General features: G+C 48.6%; 2 protein-coding genes across 2 annotated transcripts in view; both read right to left on the reverse strand.

Annotated features, from left to right (window-relative positions):
• LOC140185028 (uncharacterized) overlaps positions 1 to 19,610 on the reverse strand; it is a 346,977-nt gene that overhangs the window by 160,799 nt on the left and 166,568 nt on the right. The window contains exon 2 of the mRNA XM_072238253.1: positions 5,279 to 5,292. Within this exon, the coding sequence (XP_072094354.1) occupies positions 5,279 to 5,292 (14 nt within the window). The remainder of the gene's footprint in view (positions 1 to 5,278; positions 5,293 to 19,610) is intronic.
• LOC140185348 (probable G-protein coupled receptor 139) lies at positions 2,603 to 3,433 on the reverse strand. The gene has a single exon (XM_072238730.1). The coding sequence runs from the start codon at positions 3,431 to 3,433 to the stop codon at positions 2,603 to 2,605; it is 831 nt and encodes a 276-aa protein (XP_072094831.1).

Here is a 19,610-nt window from a genome sequence, read left to right on the forward strand (position 1 = left end):
GAGTCAGGTGAGGTGGAGGGGGTGGGTGAGTTGTGGGCAGCCTGGGTTACAGCAGGACATTGAAGGAAAGGAAGCGGGGCCTGGACGCGGGACAGAGGGCTCCGAGTTGTGGGGGTGGGGGTGGGGGAGGACTCGGCAAGCAGACACGAAGTGTCACCAGTAGCGTCTGAGTCTGAAGAGTTAGGTGAGGAGGTACGGATGTGTAGACCACCGTAGGTTGGCCTACGTAGCGCCTGGGAACAGTGTGTGATCTCTGCTGTTGTGGCGAGCTATGTCACTGCCTTTTGCATCTGGATTGGACTTTGTGTTTGTAGGAGGGGTTGGCGAACTATCTCAACGTCATGAGGACATGACTAAATTTGGTGGTTGGGGGCAGAGTGTAACGCGCTGTAAGGGTTCACTGCTATGTAATGTTTCTTTTTGTAATGTTCACTGCTGAAGGAATGGTTTCTCTGTAGCAGCAATGTTTTGGTTATGGGCGGAGATAACCGGACTGTTGATGCATGTTAGCAAATCAGGATTTTGTTGCACTGGCTTGTGATTTGGAAGCAGCTGCTTTTGCGGGCTTTTGCGAAAAGGAGAGAGAGAGAGATGAAGAGAGAAGACGCGAACGGAGAAATGTGGTAGATCGCCGAACGGGGTCGTCTCCGAGCGGAGGCCCAAAGGAGGAGATCGATGGAGGAAGAAGAACAACTGAACTGCGTGAGCTCCAAGTGCGTGCGCACAGGACCGTTCAATCAGATTGGTGCCTTATTTCCATTTTATATATATATATATATATTCTCTACTAACCATGTAGTCAAGGTAATAGTTATAAAGCTTAATCGTTTAATTGCATATTGTGTACTGTTTGTTATTTCGGGGTACTGATTTATAACAGGGGACACATCGCGCAGCATCCACCCCGACGAGATTTATTAAATTTGGCGGGGCAGGGGGATTGTCACCCCCTGATTAAGCCTAGAGGAAGCGCGTGTTACAATACATTTTCCTTCCATTTATAAAATAGTTAACCCTTTCATTTTTTCTTCTATACACTTCCCGACACTATGCACCATCTGCCAATTTTTCCCCACACTCCTAAAATACTGATTCAGTCCACCATTTCGTTTGCCCCCATTACTAATTCTCGTTTACCAACGGCCGGAAATTCACTCTCTCCTCCCTTTAACATGTCATGTAGCTGAAGAAACCTTTGGTGTCCTCTTTTATATCACTGTCTAGCTTAAATTAGTATTCCATCTTTACGTTCTTAATGACTTTTTAGTTCACTTCTTTTGGTTTTAATAAGCTTCCATATTGTCTGACTTCCCACATTTTATTTTACTCAATTATGTCGCCCCTCTTAGATTTTTATGCTGGTATTGACATTCCTGCAAAAGTCTTCTTCTTTTGTGATGCATTTATCCCGAGCCTTCCGAATTGCTTCCGGAAATTCCAGCCATTGCTGCTCTGTCATAGTCCCTGCTAGTGTTCTTTTCTGATTAATTCTGGCCGATTGTAATTGCCTCTGTGATTACCGTTTCTGCTGTAATACCAGCACATCTGATTTAGCTTCTCCTTCTCAAACCTCAGGGTGAACTCAGAAACATTCTGCTCATTTGCCCTAAAGGTTGTTTTGCTTTCAGGTTTCCAGTCAGTTTCTCTTCATTGCCCCACACCCAGTGCAGGAGAGCAGATCCTCCAGTGGGTTCAAACGTCAGCTGCCTTAAAAAGCGATCTCGAAGGCACTCTAGAAATTCCCCGACCTGGAATCCAGGATTAACCTGATTTTTCCCATCTACACGCATATTTAAATCCCCCCATGACCAGTCTACCATTTCCCTTTCGGTAAGCATTCACTGTCTCCCGCTGTAATTTGTAGGTCACATCCTCACTGCGGTTGCATGGCCTGTACAGGGTGTTTTCACCTTGTAGTTTCTCAGCTCTATCCACAATGATTCAACACCTTCCGCCCCCATATCACCTCTTTCTAATGATTTGATTTTGTTTGTTTAACAAACAGAGCTAAACCAGCACCTCTGCCTTCCAGCCTGTTTTTTCCATACTATATGTATCCTTGGATACTAATCTCCCAGCTACAATCTGCTTTCAGCTATTGACGTCAGTCATTAGTAGCTGCGGAGGCGCTCATTAAGATGGGGCGACCTAGCTTTTTACCAATAAAAAAAAGTGTTTATCCATATTCCGCCCTATATTTTCACGTTAGCCCTTTATTCATGTGAAAGTTGGACACAAGAGAACTGGCAGTGGATTGGCCACCCAGTATCACACCAGCCCTACAGTTGTCTGGGGACGTCAGAATGTGAGGTACTGAACAGGAAAAGGAATAAATAGACATATCCACAGACCAAATGCTGGGCGGCATTCTGGAGCAGTACATTGATTGGCATATGGCGGGACACTGAGTTTATGAGTCGCCATGACGGCGTTTTACTCCTCACGTCCACGCCCCCTCCCTCCACCACACAGACTACCCTAATGTCCCGGAGCTGCCGGGAGCGGGGAAAACTCGCCCGGAAATAACACCTTGGCCATCAGGCGGTGAATGAGAGGAACCAGGGCCCGGGCTCGACACACAGCGGCCCGCACTGGCTTGTGCTCAGGACGCGGCTTTATTCATGAACTGAAGCACCGACGTGACCGGATATTTCACCGCGCCTATCAGCCGCTCCCTGAATTTCGACTGAGTCACCGTGTAAATAAATGTATTCGTGCAGCAGCTGAAAATACTCAGCAAAACTCCGACGTAGTGAAAGATCCATTCAGAATCATTGAAATCAGATCCTTTTCCTGAGACCTGATAATATATGACATTTACAACGTATGCCATCCACAGGACAATGAAGCTGCCGGAGAGGGTGAAGAGTAAAACCACAGACCTCCTCCTGCTCTCCATCTCCGGGTCACTGCGGTTCTCCCCCTTGCTCTGACCCTTCAGCCCCTTACGGACCCGACTGGCCACTAAAATGTGTCTGACTGTCAGAGCGTTGAGCAGCAGGATCCCAGCGAAAGGGAGGAACGGAGTTAAAACTGTATCGAGCCAGTCATATCCTATCCATCCAGGGTCAGTGAAATAATTGTCCCTGGTTCTGCAAAACCACGGTACATTGTCAATGATCACGCTGTGTTCAAACGTGAAATATCGTGGAATGTTTTTCAGACAAGACAGTATGCCGTTTGTGACTAGAACCACAGCCGCAGTTTTTCCGGTGCAATATTTTGTTTTCAGCTTCTGGCAGCAAATGGCGACAAAACGATCAAAGGTGAAAGTGACGGTGAACCAGACAGAGCAGTCTGTGGCTGTGTACTTCAGTACATTGATAACACTGCACACAGGGGTGATGTCCAGGAAATTCCACGGGAAGTAATACCAATTGATTCGAGACAAAATGACCTCGGTGACAATGGTGAGTAGATCCGCCGCTGCCATGGCCACCAGGTAGCGAGTGGTGCAGGTAGAGAGGCCGCACTTTCCCCGGGACAGGATCACAATCGCCACTAAATTCACTGGGGAGAAAGAGAGAGGGGGGGGATGGGGGAGAGAGAGGATAGACACTGCCATTACTGAACACATTCTCCGGGAATTAACACGGGATTTTGCTTCAGCTAAAGAGAAAGAGTGCTAGAGCCTGTGAGCGGCTGCTAATCTAAGATCGGATACGGGTCACACTGTTTCTGACCTTTTTTTCAGTATGAAGATACGACGATGTGTGGACAATCGTCGGCGATAAAAACGAGCTGAGTGAAGAATAACGATCGGTGCTGATCCCGATTCCAGTCACTGACGGGACCGGTTTCATTGATTTAACCGTGACTGACCAGGCCTCCCGAAGCTCAGCTTCTGATGGGGCCGAGAAGGGATACAAAGGGGAGCAACACACAAAATACTGGCGGGATCCAGCAGGTCAGGCAGCTTACATGGAATTGAACAAACTATCGTTTCGGGGCGATACAGTGCCCCAATTTACGACGCGTCTCAGAGGGAAAGCCGGAACAATTTAGTAACCAGAGACTGAGGGTACGTCCACACAATGCCGGATAATTTTGAAAACGAAGCTTTCTCTCTTCGTTTTGACCTTCTGTCCACACTGAAACGGCTTTTTCATCCCCCGAAAACGGAGATTTTCAGAAACACTCTCCAGAGTGAATAAATCTGAAAACGCCTAATATCCGGCGTAGTGTGCACGGGGTAAACGGAGAGATTTAAAAACGCTGTCATGACAACACCAGAACAACACTGTTTCTTTTCCTGCTTCTGTTTGGTACTGCGCAAGCTGTTATAACGCGCAGTCGGTGTGAACGGCGTGAGAGTTAAATTGTAAAGTGAGCTTTTTTGACTTTAAAAACGCTGTCATGAAGTGCCGGAACAGATGTTCGTTGTTTTCTTGAACGCAACCACCTAACAATTTCAGAACAGACGTACGAGACTGAAGCCAGGAGAGTTAGAAATGTACTCACCAAATACTTTGACCCATAGCTTACTGAATAAATAAGTATACTCCCTTTGCCCTGTTTCTGTCCTTGCTTGTGTGAAGGTGGTTCACCTATTTTTGCAAGTATTTCTCTGACAATAGATGTGTAACAGCCTAATGTAACATTGTATGGAAATACAAGACAACACTGATGCAGACGTTTTATACATTTAACAAGGTGCTTTATTAATGCAACAGAGTTCGTCAGTTTTTCAATGTTCGTCGTCAGCTGGGTTATACTGTCCGTGAACTCCCTGTCGGTTGCCTCCATACGTTCCTGTATTTGTTGTTTTTTTTAAGTTTTAAGTGCTCCTGCGCGAGAGCCAAGAGCAATTTCTTTAAAGTTTTTTTTTCTAGTCTGTAACTGGACAAACGCGCACGAAGTATACCATTTCCTCTTCGCTTGTATGCTATGTGTCCCGTGCATGCCCAGTAGGAGGAGATTCGCCCAAATATCTGCCTAATGTGGACGGAGATATTTTGAAAAACGCTTAGTGTGGACGCCTGCCGTTTTTTTACTTGAAACCGACGTTTGCAAAATTATCCGACGTAGGGTGGACGTAGCCCAATGTGGAAGGAGATATTTTGAAAAACGCTTAGTGTGGACGCCTGCCGTTTTTACTCGAAACCGGCGTTTGCAAAATTATCCGGCGTAGTGAGGACGTAGACTAATGGATTAATTTTACAGCACAGTTCAATTCGATAACTCTCGTCAGCATATCTATGGACACTGGTGGTTATCTGTGACAGACTCCACCTGGAGACGTGAAACACTGGACCAGGGGTTTTCTCTGAATAATAACTCAGAGCAAGTGAACTTCACAATGTAAACCCATCCCAGTCACCCCTTCACGGAGAGCCTCCGTTCCCCAGCTGTGGGACAACTCTGGACAAGGTCCCATTAAAAGATTCCCCGTTACACCGTCCAGGAGAGCTGCCCGCCCCGGTACTGGGACAAATCAGGATAAGAGAACGTTAAAGGCAAGAACAAAGTTCAGGTCGATCCCCTGAGTTAGAGGAGAGACCGGGGATTCGTTCATCTTGTCATCACATATAAAACAATCAGGATATTGAATTGACAGGATAAATATCTTAGACGGATACCTATGCAAAGATTATCAACTTGGAAGCTTGTCGATTGATCATAAACAGGTTCACACCGGTTAACACACGGAAATACCAAACATAAACTGCTCTGCTCACTCACCAGGAACTCCAGTGACGGCAATGAGCAGGTACAATATTCTCTGCACACTGTAGTACCGTTTCAACATTGCCGACATTTCCCCTGCGCAGAAATGTGTCCCCCTGTGCCTCAGGCGGTCTATTGGAATGAAATGTTGAAGCACCACATGTCCCGGGTTTATAAACACCATCTAGCGACCCCACAGGGACAGACTTCAACATATTGTATAATAAAACTCCGTAACTTATTTAGAAACCTATTACATCAGACAGGTGCCATCCCCGCGGTGACAGGTTGTGATTAATTTAGTGAATTAATTTTTAGACCAGCTGTGTGAGTAACTTTGTCCCAATAACGGCATCAGAACCTTCGAGGTGTCTTATCAATAGCATTTGCTTCCACTGTAAATATGTACTTCAGGGAAATCATTTATCAAATACAGAATATTGAAATTATGTCTGTAAAATTGCATTGAATCGCCCACTATTGCCATTCTCGTCAACGGTATAAACTCTTGATGTAGTTGGGGTTTTTGTGGACTCGACCTAGAGGGTCCTTTGTAAGCTGCCTGTGTGTGGCGACATGAATAAACACTTTCCGATCCATGAAACCTTCCAACTACTTCACTGACTTAGTCATAGTCAGAACATTTGGGGCCTCGTCCCGAAACTACCCCACACCCTACCGCATGGCCATAAAACTCAACAGTCCAGTGGTGGTGGGGTGAGAATTTCTTAATCATATCACCCCACATATGTCAAAGAACATGGCGGAGAGCTGGAAAGGTAGATGAAACTTCCGTTATGTGTGTGTGTGTGTGTGTGTGACTGTGTGTGTTTTGTGTGTGTGTGTGTCTGTGTGTGTGTGACTGTGTGTGTGTGTGTGTGTGTGTGTCTGTGCGTGTGTCTGTGCGTGTGTGCGTGTGTGTGTATGTGTGTCTGTGTGTGTGACTGTGTGTGTTTTGTGTGTGTGTGTGTCTGTGTGCGCGAGTGTCTGTGTGTGTGTGTCTGTGTGTGTGACTGTGTGTGTGTGTCTGTGTGTGTGTGTGTGTGTGTGTGTGTGTGTGTTTCTGTGTCTGTGTGTGTGTGTCTGTGTGTGTGACTGTGTGTGTTGTGTCTGTGTGTGTGTGTCTGTGTGTGTGACTGTGTGTATTGTGTGTGTGTCTGAGTGTGTGTCTGTGCGTGTGTGTGACTGTGTGTGTGTGTGTGTGTGTTTCTGTGTCTGTGTGCGCGAGTGTCTGTGTGTGTGCTTTCACGCACTTTCAAATCTTGTGCATCCCCAATCTGTGCGCACTGCTAAAACTCTGCAACCCCCACATTCAAATTAGATTCTCCAAGTAACAGTGACTTCAAACACTTCACATCATGGCTGCCTGAACCATAAATTCAAATTGCATGTATTGCTAATGTTTGTACGAATGAAAGAACCTTGATATTCGTCACAGCCCCAAATCAGCAGGCACCCCCACATACACATTCGATTATACCAAATCCTTTCGCACTCCAAATTCCATATGCACACCAGGTTCGCCGATAAACTCCTAAATTTACGGAGATACCCAAATCTGTGTGCACTCCCAAGTTAACAGACACCACAAAACGCCGACACCAAATCTGACACACCCCAACTCGGTGCGCATCTCCAAGTCTGCCGGCAATACCAAATGTGTGTGCAGCCTTCAATTTGCCAAAACCCCCAAATCCCGAGATCCGTGTGCATCCCCAAATCCAAAGACACTCCAAATCGGCTGGTATCACCAAATTAATCTGTACCCCCAAATACTCGTAAACTTCACTAAATCTGCATGCACCGCTAAATTCATGTTGATCGGCGTATTCTTAACATCCGCCGACATCAGAGCACATCCCCAAATCAGTATGGACCGCCAAATCCGTGTGCGCCCGCAAGTTAGTGCATGATCCCAAATCATTGTGAACCCCAATTCCGTGCGCAACCTAAAACCGATGACTCCGAAATATGCACATCAGTACCCAGAGGAAGAAAAATTTCAAACAGGTTACAAAATAAATGCTTCTACCTTAAAAGATTAGTAAGAAAAACAGCTCAAAGTTCAATGACATCCTAAATCTGTCGGCACACCAAAGTCTCACACATCCTCAACTCCGTGTGCAATCCCATATTCTTCGACCCTTCCTAAATCAGTGCACATCTCCAAATCCATGTGCAGTCCCCTAAAATGCAAGGCTAAATTCAAAGTTCAGGACACCCCAAATCCAAGTGCAGCCACAAATCTACCAATACACGTAGAATTGTGTCCAGCCGCTAATCAGTGGGTACACCAACAAACCTATGTACTTACATGGAGCACCCAAATTAACTGACAGCTCGAAATCTGTGTGCAGCTCCAAATCTAGCAGCGCTCTCAAATCTGTGCGCACCTCTAAATCCATGTGCAAACCCTTCAGTCATCGAACCCCAGGTTTGCCGACACCTCCCGAGATGTGCACGCATCCCCAAATCGATATGTCGACGCACATCCAACACCCAAAGGGACCCAGAATCATGCGGATCCAAGGCGACCTTGCTTTGTGGATCCAGAATTGTCTTGCACAGAAAAGGCAAAGAGTGGTTGTAGACGGGTCATGTTTTGCATATAGGTCGGTGACCGGTGCTGTGCTTCAGGGATCTTCTCTGGGAGCCCTTCTCTTCGTGATTTTTATAAATTACTTGAAATGAGGAAGTGGAGGGATGGGTTATTAAATTTGCTGATGACACAAAGGATGTCAGTGTTGTGGAGAGTGTGACTGGCTGTCAGAGATTACAGCGGGACATCGACGGGATACAAAACTGGGCCGAGAGGTGGCAGATGGCGTTCAACGCAGATAAATGTTGTTCAACCCAGATACCATCATTTTGGAAGGTCAAATATGATGGCAGAATATACTATTATTGGTAAGACTGCTGGCAGTGTGAACGATCAGAGGGATCTTGGGGTCTAAGACCATACAACACTCAAAGTCGCTGCGCAGGTTGACTGTGTGGGTAAGAAGGCATGTGGTGCATTGGCATTCATCAACCGTGGGATCGAGTTTAAGAGCTGAGAGGTAATGTTACAGCTATAACTGGCCCTGGTCATACCACACTTGGAGTACTACATAGCCTCAAGATTCGGGGGTGTAGATCTAGGATGGAGATGAGGAGGAACTTCTTTTTCCCAGAGAGTGATGAATCTGTGGAATTATCTGCCCAATTCGCAGTGGAGGCTACATCAGTAAATATGTTTAAGACAAGTTTGAATAGACGCTTGCATATTGGGGGAATTAAGAGTTGTGGGGGAAATGCAGGTAGGCGGAGATGAATCCATGGCCAGCTCAGCCATGATCATATTGAATGGCGGAGAAGGCTCGCCGGGTCAGACAGCCTATTTCTGCTACTTTTTCATATGTTCTTATGTTCACAGCCGGACTTGGGACCGCCTCATGCAGACATAAAGAAAAAAAAAAACAACAACTGATATTTGATCTTTTTCATCTTTATAAATAACTCTCTCTCTGCTACAGAAGCCGAGCCATCCTTGTGTGAGCAGGTCAGAGACACAGGACGGGCACTTGCTGGTGTACATTCCAGAGGTGAGTGGCGAGGACCCCGTCCCATCTGTCTCAGCTTGGTCCTGACGGTTGCAGGGGAGGGGGGATTGTGCGTCTGGGACACTGGGGGAGAAGGGGACGTGCGGAGGAGATCTCGTACTAAATCGCCAACCCACCGCTCGGCCTACAGATGCACAAGTTCCTGCCTGTCGAAGTGCTTGCACTTCTTCACCGAGTCTTCGTGGTGGAGAATCTTCAGGATGCCTACGTGACCGTCTACGACTACTACGAGAATTGTAGGCACCTGGCCCCTCCCCTTTCCCCTCCCGAACCACTCACTGCAACCCTGCCAGCGGACACACCTCCTCCCTGTTCCCTGCCCAGAGGTTTCTGCCCCACTGCCCTCTCCACAGTCCCACTGATTGTCACTGCTTGCCCCTTCACACCGCTGGGCACCCCTCCCTCCAATCCCTCTCCTTACGCGCTCGATATCCCTCTACACAGCTCCCTCCAATCCCTCTCCTTACGCGCTTCATATCCCTCTACACAGCTCCCTTTGTCCAACACCCTACCCATTCACAAATTCACTCCTCTGCAATCACCCTCTCGCCTCTCCCTCAAACCCTTCGCATCCCGTTTCTCATGTTCTCGAATACTCCATCCAATCGCTCACTGCGTCACATCTTCCCGTCCAATTCCTCTCCACCCGACCCGCCCTCACTCTCCGTCCACTCCTCTGGCCCCATCTCCCCTGATTCTCCGAGTCCGTCGCCCCTCGATCCCCTCTCTTCTCTCACTGCGTCACATCCTCTCGTCCAGTTCCTCTCCACCCGACCAGCACCCCCCCCCATTCTCCGTCCGCTTTTCTGCCCCCATCTCCTCCATTCTCCGAGCCCGTCGCCTCTTGGTCCCCTCCATTCGCTCTGCACGCCCATCCCACCCAGCCCCGGACCCAAAACCATCCCCCGTGCACACCTTTGACCTCCCTGCACTCACACTCTGACAGCTTCTCCTCACCCAGTTCTGCTCAATCACGCCCTTTCATCTCCATTGCCTCCTACCCCCTACTCGCCCCAGCTGCTACACCTTCCCCTCCCTCTCCTGCAGACCCCTCCACGCTCCTGAAGAGTGGCGTCTCATGCGGTCCACGCCACTCCCTTTCTCTCCCCTCCCTTCCTCCAGCCCATCTGACTATTGAATCCCTCCCATTTTATCCCCGTCAGATGAGGCCGCCATCGCTGGATACCACTGGCCAGCACCAGGTGAGATCCCGCGGAGACCCTCCTTCCGCGAGGGCGATGTGGCGAGTTTGACCGCTCCCCCCTCACCCCGCCCACCGCTGCCCGCGCTTCCCTCCCACCTCCCTGACACCATTCCTCAGGGCTGGATGCGGCCTTCTCCTGTGGGCATGTTCCTATCCAGGGTCAGCATGCAAAGCGGGTTGGTCATGTATGAGGTCCTCCCACCGTTTACTGAGGAGTGCATTAGAACAAAGGGTATCTGGGAATACAGGTCTACAATTCAATGAAAGTGGCTTCACGGGTAGACCGGGTCGTATAGAAAGTTTTCGGCACATTGACCTTCAAAACACGAAGCACTGAGTGCAGGAGATGGGACGTTATGTTGAAGTTGTAGAACCGTTCAAGAGGCCTCATTTGAAATTCTGGTCAACTACCTACAGGCGAGATTAACTGAGTGCAGAGACACTTTTCAGGGTTGTTAGAATAAAGATCGTTACAGCGCAGTGCAAGCGCTTCGGCCGACAATGTTGCCGGGCCTTGAGGAACTGGGATTTCGGGAAATGTTGAATAGGGTCGGACTTTATTCCCAGGAACGCGGACGACTGAGGTGAGATTCGATCGAGGTATGCAGAATTATGAGGGAAATAGATTGGGTAAATGCAAGCAGGCTTTTCCCACTGAGGTTGCGCAAGAATAGAGGTCAAGGATTAAGGGTCAAAGTGAAATGCTTAAGGGGAACATGAGGGGGAATCTCTTCCCTCAGAGGGTGGTGAGTGTGCGGAACCAGCAGCCAGCAGAAGTGTTGGATGAGATTTTGATTTCAACAGTTAAGTTTGGATCAGTATATACAGGTCGGAGGGTTCTGGAGGGCTATGGCCCTGGTGCAAATCAGTGGGACTAGACACAGTTACGGTCGGCAAGGACTAGACGTGTTCTTCGCCAGAAGGACAGCAGCAGTCACAGGAGGTGATCACCCGCCGTGTAATTCCGAGGAGACAAAGGTAGAAAATGTTATCCCTCCCTCACACCGTCACGCACCGACAGGCTGGACGCCGGGCTTAAGCCAGCAGTATCCGATCTCCCCATAAACCCACAAAATGGTCAGAGGGAAATGCCGTTTAACAGAACAACACAACGCAGGCTGAATGGCAGGATTCTCAGCGGTGAGGAAGAGCAGAGAGATCTCGGGGTCTACGTCCACAGATCCCTGAAAGTCGTCACGCAAGTTTACAGGGTGTTTACGAAGGCGTACGTTGTGCTGGGTTTCATTATTCGCGGGGCTGAGCTCAGGAGCCACGAGGTGATGCTGCAGTTCTGCAAAACCCTGGTTAGACACAACTGGGACTATCTTGTTCAGTTCTGGTCGCCTCAGTTATAGGAAGGACGTGCAAGCTTTAGAGAGTGTGCACAGCAGATTCGCCAGGATGCTGTCTGGATTAGAGAAAGTGTCTAATGAAGATACGTTGAGCGACCTTTTCCCTTTGGAGCGAAGAAGAAGGAGAGGTGATTTGATAGAACTTTACAGGATGATAAGAAGCACAGATCAAGTGGATGGCTAGAGACTGTTTTCCGAAACAGAAATGGCCGATTCGAGGGGGCATAGTTTCTCGGTGACCAGAGGGAAATATACGGGCGATGTCAGAGGTGGGCACATGGATGGCAGAAAACTGGAGGGCTATATGGGCGGGAAGGATTGGATTGACCTTAAAATTTTGTCACAACATAGTGGGCCGAAGGACCTGTACTGTGCTATGATGTTTGAACATGGAAAAGTACATCACAGAAACAGACCCTACTCTAAGATTAATCTATGGTATCAGTCTAAGGGACCAGAAGGATGATGGACTGATGGGTCGGTGCCTGTGCTGTTCAAGAGGCTGCTAATGTAGCTGCTTCTCCCACCAACCCTGACAGGAAGTTCCACGCACCCACCAATCTCTGTGTGAAAATCCTACCTCTGACATTCCCGCCTGTACTTTCCACTCACATTAGATATCCCCCCCACCCTCCCCAATTTATTGAGCTGGAAAGAGTGCAGGAGATTGTGGAGAATGCTGCTGGCTGTCGAGGGCCAGTGTTATATCAAGGTGATAGGTAGCTTTGGATTTTAATCCGTGGCGAGCAGAGGACCGAGGGGCGACATTGCAGGTGCATATTAAATTCCGGGAGCCCTAGATGAGGTAGATACTTGCAGTGTTATCCCAGGGAACGGGATCTTCCAAAGGGAGCACTGGCTTCCTGAGAGAAAGGGAGAGATTTAAAAGGGGCCTGGAGGGAGATCATTTTCACCCAGAGGGTGGTGAGATTACGGAACGGAATGAGCTGCTAGTGGAAGTACCAGAGACAGGTACATTAACAACATTAAAAGGCCTTCCAATAGAAGCGCCTTTAAAGACGAAAGATGATCTTCGTCCCAAGTACGTCAAACAGAGAGTGAAATGTATCACTGGTGTCAGGGAGGATTGTGCTGGGGCCTGCCGGCAAGTGTCACCACGCTTCTAGCGCCAACGTAACCTGCCCACAACTTACTAACCCTTGTGGCACAGATCACGCTTAATTTAAACCCCCTCTCTATCGAAAAGTCTGTGGTCCGTGGGAGGAAACCGGGCACACAGAGGAAACCAGCATGGTCATGGAGAGATCCGACAAACTCCTTTCAGAGAGCGGCGGGAATCAAACCTCGTTTGGTGATCGCTGGCCAGGGGAAATGGTTGGCATAGACCATCCTGTGTGACTCAAATCCATTGCTTCCATTTCGCAGCGAAGGATCCCACAGGAACGCGACTGCGACGGAAGAGGACGTTTCTCCACAAGGGCTCAGATCAATGTTTCAGTAACTTGTAATCACTTCTAATGAACACATTTCTTAATCAATCAGTGTCACGCTGTATCTCTGTACCAAAGCACAGGATCACACAGAGAGTTGGAAAGGTTAAACAAAAATAGGTATTTCATTAACCAAGGAGACAAGCAAGGTATTGAATAACTCGGGCAGATCTTCACTGGAGGAGAATAAGGACAGTCAAGAACTTGAGGGGTTGGAACTGCCTCTTTATTTGTTCAGCGGTTTGAACGGGGCACGACTGCGCACGCGCGTGGACGTCAACCAGAGGCAACAGTGGGAAGAGTTTAAAAAGAAGACAGCTTTATACAGCGGGCGACAGAGTAGAGGGAGACAGTGTAGGAAGGTTTTGGCTCAACGGGGCTTCTGCCATAAATGGTGGAGGCGAGGTAGGTTACTTGTGTAGAATACAGACAGAAAGAATGTGTGTGAGGCCGGTTTTCTGTGCTTGGTGTCATATATGGGAGGTCCTGGAGACTCCCAGCCTCCCAGACGGCCATATCTGCACCAGGTCCGCCCAGCTGCAGCTCCTTAAGGACCGCGTCAGGGAACTGGAGCTGTAGCTCGATGACCTTCGTCTGGTCAGGGACAGTGAGGAGGTGATAGAGCGGAGCTATAGGCAGGTAGTCACTCCGGCGCCTGAGGAGACAGATAAGTGGGTAACAGTCAGGAGAGGGAAGGTGAAGAGCCAAACGCTAGAGAATACCCCAGTGGCTGTCCCCCTTAACAATAAGTAGTCGTGTTTGAGTACTGTTGGGGGAGAAGTCCTAACTGGGGTAAACAACAGTGGTCGAGCCTCTGGCACAGAGTCTGGCCCTGTGGCTCAGAAGGGTAGGAAAATGAAGAGGATGGCAACAGTAAGGGGGCCAAACAGGCGATTCTGTGGACGTACGAAAGAAACGCGGATGGTAGTTTGCCTCCCAGGTGACAGGGTCCGTGAAGTTTCTGATCGCGTCCACGATATCTTGCAGTGGGAAGGCAACAGCCAGATGTCGTGGTACATATTGGTACCAACCACATAGGTAGGAAAAGGGAGGAGGTCCTGAAAACAGACCACAGGTAGTTAGGAAGGAAGTTGAGAAGCAGGACGTCGAAGGTAGTAATCTCGGGATTACTGCCCGTGTCACGTGATAGTGTGTGTAGGAATCGGATGAGGTAGAGTATAAATGCGTGGCAAGGGGCAGTGATTCCGATTTTTGGATCATTGGGACCTCTTTTGTGAACTGTACAAAAAGACAGGCTGCACTTGAATTCCAGGGGACCAATATCCTGGCGGGGAGGTTTGCTCAGGCTATTGGTGAAAGTTTAAACTAGAATTGCCGGGGGGCGGGATGCTGGCAACCGAATTGAACTGACGGAGGAAAGGGAGGTTGGTTGACAAATAGAGAAAGCTTCGAGAGAGTGTGAAAGGGAGGATAGGCAGATGATCGATAGATAGATAGACAGATAGACAGATAGATAGATAGATAGATAGACGTAATTTGTTGATCCCGAGGGAAACTGGGTTTCGTTAGAGTTGCACCACCAAGAATAGAGTATAAATGTAGCAATATAAATCCATAAATAAATAAATAATAATATGTAAATTATGCCAGATGGAAATAAGTCCAGGACCAGCCTATTGGCTCAGGGTGTCTGACCCTCTAAGGGAGGGGTTGTAAAGTTTGATGGCCACAGGCAGGAATGACTTCCTATGACGCTCTGTGCTGCATCCCCGTGGAATGAGTCTCTGGCTGAATGTACTCCTGTGCCCAACCAGTACATTACGTAGTGGATGGGAGACATTGTCCTAGATGACATGCAACTTGGACAGCATCCTCTTTTCAGACACGATCGTCAGAGAGTCCAATTCCATCCCCACATCACTGGCCTTACGAATGAGTTTGTTGATTCTCTTGGTGTCTGCTACCCTCAGCCTGCTGCCCCAGAACACAACAGCAAACATGATAGCACTGGCCACCACAGACTCGTAGAACATCCTCAGCATCGTCCGACAGATGTTAAAGAACCTCAGCCTCCTCAGGAAATGGAGACGGCTCTGACCTTCCTTGTAGACAGCCTTAGTGTTCTTTGGCCAGTCCATTTTATTGTCATTCGTATCCCCAGGTATTTGTAATCCTCCACCATGTCCACACTGACTCCCTGGATGGAAACAGGGGTCACCGGTGCCTCAACCCTCCTCAGGTCCACCACCAGCTTCATTGTCTTTTTCACATTAAGCTGCAGATAATTCTGCTCACACCATGTGACAATGTTTCCTACCGTAGCCCTGTACTCAGCCTCATCTCCATTGCTGATGCATTCAACTATGGCAGAGTCATCAGAAAACTTCTGAAGATGGCAAGGCTCTGTGCAGTAGTTGAAGTCCGAGGTGTAGATGGTGAAGAGAAAGACAGAAAGGCAGATAGTCCCCTGTGGAACCCCAGTGCTGCTGGTCACTCTGTCGGACACACAGTGTTGCAAGCACACGTACTGTGGTCTGCCAGTCAGGTAATCAAGAATCCATGACACCAGGGATGGTGCAGGGCGGATGGTGTTGAACACACCGGAGAAGACAAAAAAACATGACCCTCACAGTGCTCGCTGGCTTGTCCAGGTAGGCGTAGACACGGTTCAGCAGGTAGACGATGGCATCCTCAACTCCTAGTCGGGGCTGGTAGGCGAACTGGAGGGGATCTAAGTGTGGCCTGACCATAGGTCGGTGCTGCTCCAGAACAAGTCTCTATAGGGTCTTCATGATGTCGGAGGTCAATGCCACCGGTCTGTAGTCATTGAGGCCACTGGGGCGCGGCGTCTTCGGCACAGGGACGAGGCAGGACGTCTTTCACAGCACAGGAACCCTCTGGAGACTCAGGCTCAGGGTCTCTATCTTCTCAGATAGAGAAGAGACGCGCTCTGACCGAAGGTCTGAGATGTATCTATCTTAAAGCGAGGAGTATTATTAATGTTGCGGATGAGCTTAGGGCGTGATCAGCACTTGGAGCTATGATGTTGAGGCCATTACAGAGACTGGGATGGTTCAGGGGGAGGAAATCAAGTGCCAGGCTTGAGATGTTTCAGAAAGGATGTGTAGGGAGGCAAAAGAGGTGGGGGCGTGGCACTGTTGATCAGGGATGGTGTCACAGCTGCAAAAAAGGAGGATGTCAGGGAGGGATTGTCTGCAGAATATCAATTGGTGAAAGTTAGGAATAGGAAGGGGTCAATAAGTGGACTGTTTTTTTATAGAACACCCAAAAGGAGCAGATAGGGAGACAGATTCTGCAAAGGTGTAATGGTAATACGGTTGTTGTGGTAGGATATTTACCATTGATTGGCATCTCCATAGAGTGAGGGGTTTACATAGGGTGGAGTTTGCCAGGTGTGTCCAGGAAGGTTTCTTGACACAATATGTAGATAAGCCTACAAGAGGAGAGGTTGTACTTGATCTGCAATTGGGGAATGAACCTGGTCAGGTGTCATGTCTCTCAGTGAGATAACTTTTTGGAGGTAGTGATCACAATTCTATCTCCTTTACTTGTGCCTTGGAGAGGGATAGGAAATGCAAGTTAGGGGAACGTTTATTTGGAGTAAGGGGAAATTTGAGGCCATCAGGCAAGAAATTGGAAGCATAAATTGGAAACAGATGTTCTCAGGGAAACGTACGGAAGAAATGTGGCAAATGTTCAAATGTAGAAAGCGGCCAGTGCGTGAGTGGGCCAGTGAAAGAGTGGAGCTTTGAGGTTTTGACTCGAGAGATTCTGGCTGTTTTGGCAGTTGGTCTGTGCAATCAAGTCAATCAAAATTTGAATTAATCAGCAGAAAGCCGTTGATTAGACAATCAAGATTTGAATAGCTCACACTCAGCAGAAAGCAGCTGATTGGGCAGTCGAGGTCAGGTGACCAAACATTTTGAAAAGCTCAAACAGATACATAGAGGGATAGCTCAAGCGAAGCGGCCAGTGCATGACTGGGCCAGTGAAGGAGTGGAGATTTGAGGCTTTGACTCGAGAGGCTTCGACGAGAAGAGGCGGAGGACAAGCTAGCTCGCAGTTCATTTTTACAATGTCTCCTGAGACGGTGATGTGCCTCTCATGTGAAATGTGGCAGTCTTGGGGGAATTCCCCTCTCCCGCAGAGTCACATCTGCCAGAAGTGCATACGGCTGGGCGATCTGGAAGACTGTGCAAGGAATCTGGAGTAGCAGCTGGATGACCTTCGACTCATAAGGGAGAATGAGGCAGTCATAGATGAGAGCTACAGGGAGGTAGTCACACCTAGGCTGTCGGAAGCAGGTCGTTGGGTGACAGTCAGAAGGGGGAAAGCGAAGGTGAGCAGACAGGTAGTGCCGAGCACTCCTGAATAATGAGTTCACCGTCCTGGATACTGTTGGCGGTAACTAACGACCAAGTGTGAGACACGGTGGCAGGGCCTCCAGCACTGAGTCTGACCCTGTGGTGCAGAAGGGTGGGACGGAGAAGAAGAGAGCTGTCGTCATTGGAGACTCTATAGTCAGGGCAGCAGGCAGCAAATTTTGTGGACGTGAGAAGGACACCGGCATGGTTTCTTGCCTCCCAGGTGCCAGGGTCCGGGATGTCTCTGACCGGGTGCACGATATCCTGGTACGAGAGGGAAAGCAACCAGAAGTCGTGATACATGTTGGGACCAACGACATAGGCAGGAAGAGGGATGAGGTCCTGAAATGTGAGTTTCGGGAACTAGGCAGAAGGCCGAAGAACAGGACCTCAAGGGTGGCGTTCTCAGGACTGCTGCCAGTGCTACGTGACAGTGATGGTAAGAATTGCAGGAGATGGCAGTTGAATGCGTGGCTGAGAAATTGGTGCGGGGAGCAGGGTTTCAGATTTTTAGATCATTGGGATCTCTTCTGGGGAAGGTGAGGCCAGTACAGATTGGATGGGTTGCACCTGAACTCGAGGGGGAGCAATATCCTTGCAGGTAGGTTTGCTAGCATGGTTCAGGACGGTTTAAACTAATTTGCGAGGGGGATGGGGCCCGGAGCGATAGAGCAATGAAAGAAGTGCATGGAGTAAAGTCAGATCTAACATACAGAGAGGCTTTGAGGAAAGAGAAGCAGAATAAACGGTGTAAAGACAGTAAGGTAGAAGGGCTGAAATGTGTGTACCTCAATGCAAGAAGCATCAGGAGCAAAGGTGATGAACTGAGAGCTTGGATACATAGATGGAATTATGATGTAGTGGCCATTACAGAGACTTGGCTGGCACCAGGGCAGGAATGGATTCTCAATATTCCTGGATTTCAGTGCTTTAAAAGGGATAGAGAGGGCGGAAAAAGGGGAGGAGGGGTGGCATTACTGGTCAGGGATACTATTACAGCTACAGAAAGAGTGGGTAATGTAGCAGGATCCTTTTTTGAGTCAATATGGGTGAAAGTCAGGAACAGGAAGGGAACAGTTATTCTGTTGGCGGTATTTTATAGGCCCCCTGGTAGCAGCGGAGATCCAGAGGAGCAGATTGGGAGGCAGATTTTGAAAAGGCGCAAAAATAACAGGGTTGTTATCATGGGTGACTTTAACTTCCCTAATATTGATTGTCACCTTATTAGTTCCAAGGGTTGAGATGGGGCAGAGTTTGTTAAGCGTGTCCAAGACGGATTCCTGTCACAGTATGTGGAGAGGCCGACGAGGGGGAATGCCATATTAGATCGAGTTCTAGGTAATGAACCGGGTCAGGTCACAGATATCTCAGTGGGTGAGAATCTGGGGGACAGTGACCACCGCTCCCTGGCCTTTAGCATTATCATGGAAAAGGATAGAATCAGAGAGGACAGGAACTTTTTAATTGGGGAAGGGCGAATTATGAGGCTATAAGGCTAGAACTTGCGGGTGTGAATTGGGATGATGTTTTTGCAGGGAAATGTACTATGGGCACGTGGTCGAGGCTTAGCGGTCGCTTGCAGGATGTTAGGGATAAATTTGTCCCGGTGAGGAAGATAAACAATGGTAGGGCGAAAGAACCATGGGTAACAAGTGAGGTGGAAAATCTAGTCAGGTGGAAGAAGGCAACATACATGAGGTTTAAGAAGCAAGGATCTGATGGGTCTACTGAGGAATATAGGGAAACAAGAAAGGAGCTTAAGAAAGGGCTGAGAAGAGCAAGAAGGGGGCATGAGAAGGCCTTGGCGAATAGGGTAAAGGAAAACCCCGAAGGCATTCTTCGATTATGTGAAGAACAAAAGGATGACAGGAGTGAAGGTAGGACCGATTAGAGATAAAGGTGGGAAGATGTGCCTGGAGGCTGTGGAAGTGACGGTGGTCCTCAATGAATACTTCTCTTCGGTATTGACCAATGGGAGGGATCTTGAT

This window comes from Mobula birostris, chromosome 20, assembly GCF_030028105.1.
Source record: "Mobula birostris isolate sMobBir1 chromosome 20, sMobBir1.hap1, whole genome shotgun sequence".
Taxonomy (NCBI): Eukaryota; Metazoa; Chordata; class Chondrichthyes; order Myliobatiformes; family Myliobatidae; genus Mobula; species Mobula birostris.

Coding starts and splice junctions, on each gene's coding strand:
- LOC140185348 (XM_072238730.1), bottom strand. CDS start 3,433: ATGGCAGCGGCGGATCTACTCACCATTGTCACCGAGGTCATTTTGTCT.